The sequence below is a fragment of the Melospiza georgiana genome, chromosome 21 (genome assembly GCF_028018845.1).
Source record: "Melospiza georgiana isolate bMelGeo1 chromosome 21, bMelGeo1.pri, whole genome shotgun sequence".
NCBI lineage: Eukaryota > Metazoa > Chordata > Aves > Passeriformes > Passerellidae > Melospiza > Melospiza georgiana.
Genome location: NC_080450.1, coordinates 9,451,723 through 9,463,381, shown reverse-complemented (window position 1 = coordinate 9,463,381; position 11,659 = coordinate 9,451,723). Strand labels below are relative to the sequence as shown.

At 57.9% G+C, this 11,659-nt stretch overlaps 1 protein-coding gene across 1 annotated transcript; it reads right to left on the bottom strand.

The window, feature by feature from the left end:
* Positions 1-8,070: 8,070 nt before the first annotated feature.
* On the bottom strand, positions 8,071-9,742 carry LOC131092068 (histone H3.3A). The gene is made up of 4 exons (XM_058038535.1): positions 9,646-9,742; positions 9,090-9,231; positions 8,860-9,013; positions 8,071-8,775 (listed from the first exon to the last, which is right to left on the bottom strand). The coding sequence occupies exons 2-4, from the start codon at positions 9,215-9,217 to the stop codon at positions 8,647-8,649; spliced, it is 411 nt and encodes a 136-aa protein (XP_057894518.1). The 5' UTR covers positions 9,218-9,231; positions 9,646-9,742; the 3' UTR covers positions 8,071-8,646.
* Between the last annotated feature and the right edge of the window lie 1,917 nt (positions 9,743-11,659).

The window sequence follows — 11,659 nt, the reverse complement described above, 5'->3', positions numbered from 1 at the left end:
GCAAGGGGCTCCGACGTGAGTGACCCTCGGGGCCCGGGCGGGCGGCGACAGCGTGCTCAGGCCCGCGGCGAGGGGTCTCGCACTGCCTTTCTCCCACAGAACCGGCCTGGGGATTCCGCAGGCGGGATTACTGGCACTGGCTGGAGCAGCTCCCCGCGGGCACCAGCGGCCGGTGAGCGCCCCGGGCTGGGCTGGGTGAAAATCTGAGCTGCGGTGGCATCTGTCACCATGAGCCACACGCTCATCCCAAAGAGCCCAGGCGCAGGGAGGACGCCCCGGGTGATGCCAAAGCCGCTTCTCCTGTCCCCAAACAGGCCGGAGCCTCTGTCCGTGAGCATCCGCGGGGCCGCGGGCTGCGAGCGGGCGCGGACGGCGCAGGGCCGCGGGCGCTGCTGGCTGCGCTGGGCCCTGCGGGGGAAGGCGCTGGCAGCGGCCGTGGCGCAGCTGGCACAGAGCCCCCCGCTCCTGCAGGTGGGCACCGGGGGGAACGCTGCCCGCGGGCGGTGGGCTGTGAAACGGAGGATAACCTGTGCTTTTCGCTGGCTTTCAGTTCTATGACCCAGGGAGCTCCATCCTCGGCAGGGAAGATCTCCGGGGTAAGATGGGGCTCAGCCGAGGCAGGATGGGTTAGGGTGTTATGGCACTGCGCTGCTGCTGCAGGGGAGGGGGAAGAGTCCACCGTGATTTTTCTAATCCAAACTTAGCGCTGGAATCTAAATACATTGCTGTATTGCTGTATGGGAAGAAAAAAAACCAAACAAAGTGTAAATATTTAAACATTATTTGAATTCATCTAAGGTTGGTTTTAGTGGCATGGGATAGGAAAATTTCTTCTGAAGTGTCTTCCATGTTATTCATTTGTACCAAGGATTCTGGCTTAAGCAGACCCAGTCTGGCTTTGAGGAGAGACTGTGTTGGATGGGCCTGGGCTGAGGGTGGCACAGGGGTTTCAATGGTTGCATTGCCTTGACAGGCTGCAGCACTCCATCCATCCACTGCCAGACTCTTTAGGGGGCCAGGCCAAGGTGGAAGCCTTTAATCTTTTGGTTATGATAAATAACCCCATGTTAAACCTGTACATCAATGGTTTATAAATCACCCGTGCTGCTGGTGCATGAGCAGATTGCAGACCTGGCAGCGTGATTGCAAGGCTTGTGTAGGAGAGAGCCTGGGCAGCTTTGCTGTGCTTCTAAGGGGAGAAATAGTCAGTGGCATTTGGTGCAAGTCTTTGTCTGAATTTTGGGAAAAAAGGGTGCCAAGCTGCCCTTGTGCCAGCAGCAGGAGCCTGGGATGAGCCTCCAGCAGCACTTGGGTGCGTGGTGCTGGGATGCTCTCAAGGCCTCACTCCCAGGACTCATCAGTTACACTGCAAATGGCTCCATTCTGTCCTCTGCCGTGCCCCTGTGGGCTGTGGCTGCCAGAACCCAGCGGTGACACTGCAAATGGCTCCATTCTGTCCTCTGCTGTGCCCCTGTGGGCTGTGGCTGCCAGAACCTAGCAGTGACACTGCAAATGGCTCCATTCTGTCCTCTGCCGTGCCCCTGTGAGGCTGTGGCTGCCAGAACCTAGCAGTGACACTGCAAATGGCTCCATTCTGTCCTCTGCTGTGCCCCTGTGAGGCTGTGGCTGCCAGAACCCAGCAGTGACACTGCCTCTCTCCATCCCCATCCCTCTGCAGAGCCGTTCCTCTCACTGCTGCTGGTGCTGACAGAGATAGATTTCTCCCTGGACCTGCAGGTGCAGTGATGAATCAGGGGGGTGGTGACCAGCACAGGGTTGCCAGCGTGGGGCCCTGGCCCCTTCCCTGACACTCCTTTGTTTGCAGAATTGCAGCTTCTTGGACGAGAGCTGGCTGCTGCCGGTGAGAGCCCATGGGGAGCCGTCCTTCCGCCACCTGGCCCTCCCTGAAAAGTCAAAGGAGGAAGATAAGGAGCAGTATGGTGGGGAGGGATTGCCACACACCCCGGGGTGAATTGGCTCAGGCTCACCAGGATGAGCAGAGCTGCCTCTGCTATCGAGGTTGGATCATGCTGGGTACCTGCTGCATCACCAGGAGCAGATCCCAGCATTCCTGGGAGTAAAACCAAGCAAGGAAAGCACCCAGGCCCGAATCTCTGATATAAGTGATGTTTTCCCGTGCTCCCCTCCCTGATTGCCAAAGGAATCCCCATTTCCCTGGGCTGACACAGATTATGCATCAGTTGGTTTGCTCAGTGAAACATCAGTGTGGTACTGAGAACAGCGGGGACGCCCTCATGTCTTTTAACGATGCAGAGCATCCCTCCACCACCTTTTAAACCCAAAAGAATCCCCAAAAAGCTCGAGGCAGCTCTGGGACTGGCCAAGGCGTGCACTGAGCCGTGGTGGTGCTGCAGAGCCCGGGATGCCGCTGGCTTTGGGGCATTTCTGGCAGGCAGTGCCAGCTCAGCCCGGCTAATGCGATGTGACACTGAGTGCTCTGCGCACAGCAGCGCCTCTGGGGACGGACAGCTGCGTCCCCCGGCTGCGTGGGGACATGTGGGGTGAGCCAGGAGGGCTCTTCAGCGGGTTAAGGCTCTGCTGTTGCTTTGCCATGCCGTCCATAGAGCGGCTTTGTCCCTTCAGGGTGTGGGCACGGCCGGATCCTGGGAGACAAGCGGCCGCTGACGGTCCCAGCTCAGCCTGGGGCGCTGGGATTTGCCTCTCCCTGGGCTCCCAAAGCCCCGGGTTGGCATCAGTGCTAGAAATTATCCACGGCATGGGGTCCTTGGGTGTCCCAAGGCCATTGCCACTGTCACCATCCAGTCTCTTTCAGGTGTGCAGTATTTATGAGACAGTCCCGTGCCGAGCACTGGGGATGATGCTCAGGTAGGAACTCTTGATCCTCCTCTCCCCTCTGCAGAGGGAATCTGGTCAGCACAGCCCTGAAAATGCCCCCAAAAAGGGAAATAAATATCCAGCTTAGAGCATTGGGGCTGTCTCGGGTGCTTTTCTCCCCGTGAGCTCAGCCTTGCCAGTATCTGCTGTCCATGGGGTGGCTTTTCCCTGCATTCAGTGTATGGGTGATGGTACAAAAGGGGAGCCAGGCAGGGTCCCTGGGGCTGAGCTGGGGCTCGGCTGCACCCCCAGGTACGTGGATGGCCGAGTCTTTGTCACCGAGGTGCTCCCCGAGAGCCAGGCAGAGGCGGACGAGGTGGTGCTGGCCGGTGACATCCTGGATGAGATCAACGGCTGCTGCCTGAGATCCGCCTCCCCCGGGCAGGTGGGTGGGGACACGGGGGACGCAGGGGACACAGGGGACATGGGGGATGCAGGGGACACAGGGGACACAGGGGACACGGGGGACACGGGGGACGCAGGGGACACAGGGGACACAGGGGACACAGGGGACACAGGGGACACAGGGGACACAGGGGACTCAGGCCGGGGCTGTCCCCCCTGCTGCCCCTGCTCCCTCCTCGCTGCAGGCTGGGGCTGTGCTGCAGAGGCTGAAGGGAGAACCGCTGGCCCTGCGCCTGCTGCGGTGGCGCTGGCACGACGGGAGCGTCTTTGAGCCGCTGCTGCCCTACCTGGAGGCCCTGAAGGAGAAGGAGCCGCAGTTCCAGCTGCAGCACAGCCCCCGGCACAGCCCCAGGGCCAAGGGGCAGCCCCGGCAGCTGCAGGGGGGCAGGTGGGTCTGTGCCATGGGCTGTGCCCACAGCATCCCTGAGCTCTGCTCCGGGCTGTGGGGCCAAGGCTGCCCCCATGGCCTGGAGGTGAGAACGGGCCTGGGAGCATCTTCCCCTGCAAAGAGCAGCAGGGGGGATGTGGGGGGATTATTGGAAAAAGTGCTCCCAATATTCCCAGTTAGATTGTGCCTGGGCCAGTCTGACCCTCGCTGCTGGGCCAAAGGCAGCAACTGCGGTGTATCACCCCAGAGATACCTTGGCTTGCTGGAGATTGCAGCTGGGCACTGAACAAGTCCAGGCTTGTTAGGAACCCCGTTACCTCAGGAGGAATGGCTTCAGGCGATGGTGAAGAGAAAAAGGAGAAGATTCTGCTGGAGGGTTTAATGTCCAGAGGTTTATTCCATGGTTACAGAGGTCTCAACGTGAGCAACTGCTCCAACAGAATCCCGGCCGCATGGTCTGATCACCTTTTAAGCTCAGGGACAGGGGGAGGGGAGGTACAGGTGAGCCATCAACCAGGTGAGAGGGGCAGGGTCTCAGGGGAAGATGACACCCAGACAGGCCAATGACCCCTGGGCATAGGGGCATCCTTTGAACTTGACCAACCACACGACGCCTTGCTGGAATGTTCAGCCTGATTGACAGGACTCACTCAGCATGGGGGCAAGGGGGAAGGGAGAGAGGTATAGGCACACCTGGGGAAGTGACCTGGAAGGCCAAAATGGGACATTACAGCACACCACAACAGGGGGTCCTCCCTCTGATGCCCCCGAGCTTTTCTCCCCAGGCTGCTCTACAAGCTGCGGTTCCTGGGCCAGACCAGCGTTGGGACGGTGAGGCTGTGGGGCACAGACCTGCCAGGGGGTGTGAATCATCTCTTTGGAGTTCTCTTCATGTCTCCAAGGGTTATTCCCCCCTTCCCGTTCCATTTCAGTATGGTGGCAAAGAGGTGCTGGAGGGGGCCATCCCTGCTGTGCTGGAAAGGAGCTTGGCACCACGGGTGAGCAGCAGGGCTGGGGACATCCTGGGGAGGGCTCTGGGAGACAATGCAGGCCATGGATATTTTTTCCAATGCAGGCCATGGATATTTTTTCCAATGCAAGCCATGGATATTTTTTCCAGCTCCGGGTTCACTTGGCTTGGCTGAATATTTGCCACCCCATCACCCTGGTGAGGTTTTTTCAGGTCAGAAGCATCTCAGCAGCCAGGATAGGAAAGGGCATTAAGGAAAAATGCAGCCACATGCAGGAAAGAAGTTGGAAAACTCTGGGAAGGCTAAACCTGATTCCAGGGGTGCTTTAGGGCTCAGGTCACTGTAGTTTGAGCGTCTGGGAGTTGTTTTTGAAAAGATTGAAGTGTGAAAGCACTGGGTGGTGGAGGAAAAGAAGCAGCAGAGAGAAAACTTGAAAAAGCTGAGGCTGACTGTGCTTCATCACTTCTGCATTTGGATAATCTCTGGTGAGTGTCTGATTAAAAACAGAGCTCAGGGCTGTGCTGATCGAGGCTTCTTCCCCCTCATCCCCCTGCAGGAGGTTTTATTTGATGTGAGGGAGGCAGAAGTCCTTGTGCAGGAAAAGGCTTCCTCCAAGGTGAGTGAGTGACGTCCAAGCTCTGGGAATCTGGTGGCATTGGGGAGCCCAGCTGGGGATAGAATAAACCAGGAATGGGGCTGGCAGGGCCTGACCAGAGCCCCAAACAGCGCCTCCCTGTCCCTGCACAGCTCCTGTGTCACCATCCCTGTCCCTGCACAGCCCCTGTGTCCCCATCCCTGCCCCTCCCTGTCCCTGCACAGCCTGTGTGCCACCATCCCTAACCCTCCATATCCTGCACAGCTCCTGTGCCACCATCCCTGCCCCTCTCTGTCCCTGCCCAGCTCCTGTGTCCCCATCCCTGCCCCTCCATATCCTGCACAGCTCCTGTGCCACCTCCCTGTCCCTCCCTGTCCCTGCACAGCTCCTGTGTCCCCATCCCTACCCCTCCATCTCCCTGCACAGCCTGTGTGCCACCATCCCTAACCCTCCATATCCTGCACAGCTCCTGTGCCACCATCCCTCCCCCTCTCTGTCCCTGCACAGCTCATGTGTCCCCATCCCTACCCCTCCATCTCCTGCACAGCTCCTGTGCCACCTCCCTGTCCAGCTCCTGTGTCCCCATCCCTGCCCCTCCCTGTCCCTGCACAGCCCCTGTGCCACCATCCCTGCCCCTCTCTGTCCCTGCACAGCTCCTGTGCCACCATCCCTGCCCATCCCTGTCCCTGCCCAGCTCCTGTGTCCCCATCCCTGTCCCTGCCCAGTTCCTGTGTCCCCATCCCTGCCCATCCCTGTCCCTCACAGCTCCTGTGCCGCCATCCCTGCCCATCCCTGTCCCTCACAGCTCCTGTGCCACCATCCCTGCTCCTCCCTGTCCCTCATATCTCCTGTGTCCCCATCCCTGCCCATCCCTGTCCCTCACAGCTCCTGTGCCGCCATCCCTACCCCTCCATCTCCTGCGTGGGACGCTGCACGTGGAGCCCCAGGATCTTTGCCCTGTGTGTGCTGTGAGTGCTGCCTGTGGGTCCTGGCAGGGCACAGAGGGCTGTGGCTCTGGGAAACCTCAGAGCAGCCACAAGGTCCTGCTGCAGCGGGAGGCAGGGCTGGGCTCAGAGCTGCCTGGATCATGGACGTGTTTCCATTTTTAGCTCTTCCCCCGAGAGCCCTGACGGGAGCACGTTCCACTGCCTGGTGTTTGCATCCAGCTCTGAGCAGGAATGCGAGGAAATCGTCGGGAGAATGGGTAAGGGAAGGGTTTAAGGCTTCAGCTGCCATGTCACACCGTGGAATAGCAGGAATTCTGTTCCGGTCCACCACAGGCAGGATCTGACTTAATTCCTTTCATTGAGGTTACTAAGATGAAGAGATATTTTGATATTTTTCTGGTGTGGGGTTTTTTTTATAAAGGACCACTTGACAATGATTTTATTTTAAGAAACAGCTTCTAGGCATACCCAGCTGCTTCATTGTTTCCAGTAAGGACTTGGAGGAAATACTGTTTTCAAGGGATGTTATTTTAAACATACTTTTCTTGCAGAAGCTGAGGTTGCTACTGCAGCTCAGCACCAAACCAAGCAAAAATCCTAGGACTTGGAATCTTCCATTTTTAATTGTCCTAAATGCAAGCTGTGTGGTTCTTCCTGAATTACACGGGCCACTGAGGATGCTCAGATTTCCCATGGCAGGCAGGGGCCCTGGAGAGCCCTGCCCAGGTGATTGACCTGACATCACTGAGCCTTACTTGGTGCTTAACTTTGTGTCTAAGTTGTGAACCTCATTACTTTGTATCAAAGGAATCTTTTCCCCTACGGCTGTAGCAAGGAGAATAGGAAATACTTGTATAAAAGTTATCATTTCAGAGCAGGATTGTGGCAGGACTCTGCTGAGCCGAGGGCTGGGTGTGCTCGGAGCAGGGCAGGACAGGGAGGAGAGGAGGAGGAGGAGGAGGAGGAGGCTGTGTGAGAGGGTGGTGAGGAGTGCCTGTCCTGTTCCTCCAGCTGCAGGATTCAGGCACACAGAGTGGCTTGTCTGAGGGAGAGGAGCACCATGAGGCACCACTGGCCCAGCAGCAGCTGAGGGATGCAGGCCCTGCCTCCCACAGCGAGTTGGGATGGATTTCATGCTCTCCCTCACCGTTGTGGCGGCAGACCATCCTCTTCCTCACCATCCTGGGTGGGAGATCACGGATACTGGAACCTGGTGGGGACTGCTGCACAATTTCCACTGGAATAAATCAAGCCAGGCTGGCTCAACCACTTCCCTGTGCAGCTTTGTGTGACAGCCCCAGCCTGACTGGCAGAGCCTGTTCTGGCAGGGCCCAGCAGCCTTGCCCTCCAAGCTCAGTGTAATTACCTCTGAGCACTTCCCTCCACCACAGCCCAGCAGCTGAGGAACCCAGAGGGTTCAGTTCAGTCACATCCCATCCAAAAGTGTGGATGGGAAATGAGAATGCCATGGAGCCCCCACCCCTTCTGCTCCCACCGTGTGCCATCAGACCCAGGACTGGCACAGCCCAATCCCATGGGAATGCTCCCCACACTGCTCAGGAACAGCCAGGTGGTTTTGCTTCAGCCAGACCAACAAGTCCAAAATAAACTTTCCCTGCATCCACTAGAAAGGAAGAAAGAACTAAGCTTGTGCCCTGATCAGAGAAAGTCCCCCAAAAAGTCACTGCAGCCTCAGCCAGTCCTCCTGCACCCTACACAGCTGTAGGGCACCACTCTCACTGGCCACAGCAGGGACTCAAGCTGCACAAAATCTCCACAATACTCCAAAAGTTCTCCATTCTGGTGCCAGCAGAAGTTTAGTTGCCACAGCAGCAGCCCAGGATTACAGCAATCTGTAGGAGGCAGAAGCTTCTTCAAGCCCAAACCAAATGACAAAGACTCCTCACATGTGAATGTAAAACATTTAATTTAAAAATGTTGACACTACAATATATAAAATAGCTATTATAAATGCACATAGTGTATTCTATAGCTGCCAGGTTTACGTTTTTAGGAAACTGTAAGTTACACTGTGGTTAAGACTTGAAGTTTCACCCTCTGAAGGAAGTCCACATTGGATCACAGTGATGCATGGTCAGACTAACAGCCCCAATTGTTAAACACTTGGATCAAGTCATAACCAGTTTTATTGCAAAAGGACCCTGTACACATTTATATCAATTCTAGTACCTTACAAGAAGTTTATCTACCCAACAAGTCATTAACATACAGAAACATGCATGAGAAGCAAGAAAGAACACCCATCCCTTCTGCATATTAGCAACTTGTCACTCCCGAGCCCGAGGCTCAACATCACTGAGGTTTATGTGAACAGTCACTTTTAGCATTCATCCTGAGTGAAAGATGGAATGACTTAAGTACAAATGCAACATATTATAAACAATTTCTTACAAAAAAAGTCACAAATTAAAACCAAAGTATTTTACAGAATTAACTACAAAACACCATAAAAACAGCCTTCACTTAAGCCCTCTCTCCCCGTATCCTGCGAGCCAACTGGATATCTTTGGGCATGATGGTGACTCTCTTGGCATGGATGGCACACAGGTTTGTGTCTTCAAACAGACCCACCAGATATGCCTCGCTGGCCTCCTGTTTCAAGAGCACAAGAAACGTTGTTAAAAACCCTCAGCGCAGCTCCCCCGGCACCGCAGCCCAGCCGGCCCTCGGCAGTACCTGCAGAGCACCGATGGCCGCACTCTGGAACCTCAAATCTGTCTTGAAATCTTGGGCGATTTCCCTGACCAGCCGCTGGAAGGGCAGCTTGCGGATCAGCAGCTCCGTAGATTTCTGATAACGACGGATCTCACGGAGCGCGACGGTTCCCGGCCTGGATGGGAGAGGGAGGAGGGGGCGGTGAGGCGGGGCAGGGGCTGCGGCAGCCGGGGCCGAGCCGAGGGCCTTACCTGTAGCGGTGAGGCTTCTTGACGCCGCCGGTAGAGGGGGCGCTTTTCCGGGCCGCCTTCGTGGCCAGCTGCTTGCGCGGCGCCTTCCCCCCGGTGGACTTGCGGGCGGTCTGCTTTGTACGGGCCATTTTTCCTCACTTACCTACAGAGACACACACGCGTGACACCGAGGCCCGGCTGTCCCCGTGACCCCCGGGCCCGACGCCGCCGCGGCCGATTCCCTCACCCCCTCCCCCGCGGCGGGCAGGCGGCCAGCGGCCTCCCCCGGGACCGGGAGGAGGAGTAACGGTTACCCCGCCGCCCCCGCCTCGCGGCCCGGCCGCTCCCGTCCCCGGGGAAAGGCGACTGAGTCACACCGCCTCCTCCTTCCTCCCGGGCCGCCCCGGGGTGGGGGGGGAGGGAGGGAGGCGCAATGGTGGGGGATGGGAACCGGCCGTGACTCAGGGCACGTAGGCAAGGCCGGGCCTGTCCGCCGCGCTCGCGGAGAACCCAAGGCCGCGAACAGCCGCGCAACACCACCGCCCGCTTCGAGACCCGTCCGCTGTCCGGTACTTACCGGTAGGAAGAGAAGGAAGCGCCGGTGCCGGTAGCGCTGCGCGCCGAATCCTCTACGCCGTGCTGCTGCCGAGCCGCTCCTCAGCCGCCGCGCCGCTCACTGCGCCCTCCCCGCCGCGGGGACACGCTCTTTATAGTGGGGGCGCGCGCGTGGCGCGGTGACGTCACAATGCCTGTAAGCAACGCGCCGCACTATTGGCCGGGACCTCCGCCGGCGCCGTTGCGTCACCACACACAAAGGCCGTGCTCCGGTTCCCCGGCGCTGATTGGGCGCGTGGCCGGGCGCTGATTGGTTGTTAAAGTAGGCGTCCGATTGGGTGTTGAGGGAGGAGAAGGATCCAATCGGCGGCGGGCGGGCGCTCTGGGCGCTGATTGGACGAAACGGGGCAGGGTTTGGATCCTACCCTTTGTTGCGAAGCTCCACAATGGGAAGTCAATAGGAGCGGGGCGAGCGGCGGCGGCGCCGCGGGATCCCCCGGGCACCCCCGGCCGGCCCCGGCCGCCCCCACCGCGGAGCGCCGGCCCCGGCCTGCGGAGCAGAGGCGCCCGGCGGGGGCTGCGAGCGGCGAGGGCCGGGCCGCGGGGTCCCCCCGCCTCCGCCCCCTCTCCCCCGGGAGCCGCCGGTGTGCGGCCGCTCCGCACCGCGCTCGGGGGCGGCCGTGGGGCGAGCGGGGGCCCCGCAAGGGGAGCGGGTCTGGCAGCGCCTCCGGCGCTTCTCGCCCGGGTTTGTCATTCCAGATGCCAAGGAAGGGCTGTCACGGGACCTGGATTGGCAGTGGGGCTGGGATGCGGCTGCCCCATGGCAGAGCCCACCCCGACCTTTGGCCCTGCGGAGGGAGCGTGCAGAGCTGGGGCTCAGCCCCTCTGCGCTGCCCTTCCCCAAATCACACTGATCTGTGAGGCACCGTCACCCCCAAAGTCAGTCACAAACTTTCTTTGCCAGTAGAAACCCAGAATCCATGCTCCCTGTTGGTGCCATCTTAGCATTTATCTTCCTAAGATAAATAACAATTCAATAATAAAACTTGTCTTTTAGGGAAAACTGCTGCCTTAAGTTATACTTTGACTTATATCACAATTTTACTGTATTTGCAGTGACTGTGGAGGCAGGTCCCTGCCCCCACGGGAAGGCTCCCAGGATCAAGAAGAACAAGTCCCAGATGCCCTGGAGTTGTAGCACGTAGGATACACAGGGAACACAAACAGACACTCCTGAAGCTGTCCCTGAGGTTTCCCAGAGCGCAGAGCAGCTGGGATCACCCACTGCATGAGGCTCTGCATCCTCGGCCTCTGGGCTCAGAGGATGGCAGGACCAGGATGGAGCTTGGCACATTGGCAATGTGTTGGGAGCGTGTCCTGCCCCTCCGTGTCCGGGCTGCCACTCAAGCAAACGTGGCACCGTGGTGTGACAGGGCCATCACGTGTGCCAGGGCTGTTTCTGCCCAAGGGATGTCATCTCCCCTGCCTCTGATCCTCATTTTCGGGTTCGTTTTCTCTCTTCTAAAGGAAAATGTTAATTATTTATCAGGGGCAAAAAGCTGTGTATCCACGCAGTGGCCTGGGAGGTGTGGGTCAACACTCACTGCGCCGTTTCGGAAGGTGAAAAGGGAATAATGCCCCTTTCGGCTGAGTTGTTCAGGCTCAGGGAAAACAAAATTTCTGGTAGTAACAGCTTTTAATGCATTTAATTTGTTACTTTTGAGACCTCACTGCACTGTCGCTAATGCCAGGAGGCCGGGTGAAACTTTGTTACCAGGAGCTCAGAGTCACCTTAATTATTGCCTTCTCCAGTTTCATAGCAATGGCTACTTGGACTTCTCACTTTGGAGAAACTTAAGAATTTTTTGCTCTAGAAAAGCCTGGGGTGGAACAGGGTGAGGGACAGGTGTACACACAGAAGCTGAGGAGGGCAAACCAGCACAGAGGTGGGAATAAATACACCCTGGGCACATCATCTGGAGTGTCCTCAGTGTTTCCCCACGGCCTGGCCAGGTGTGTGCTGAGGTGTGAAACAG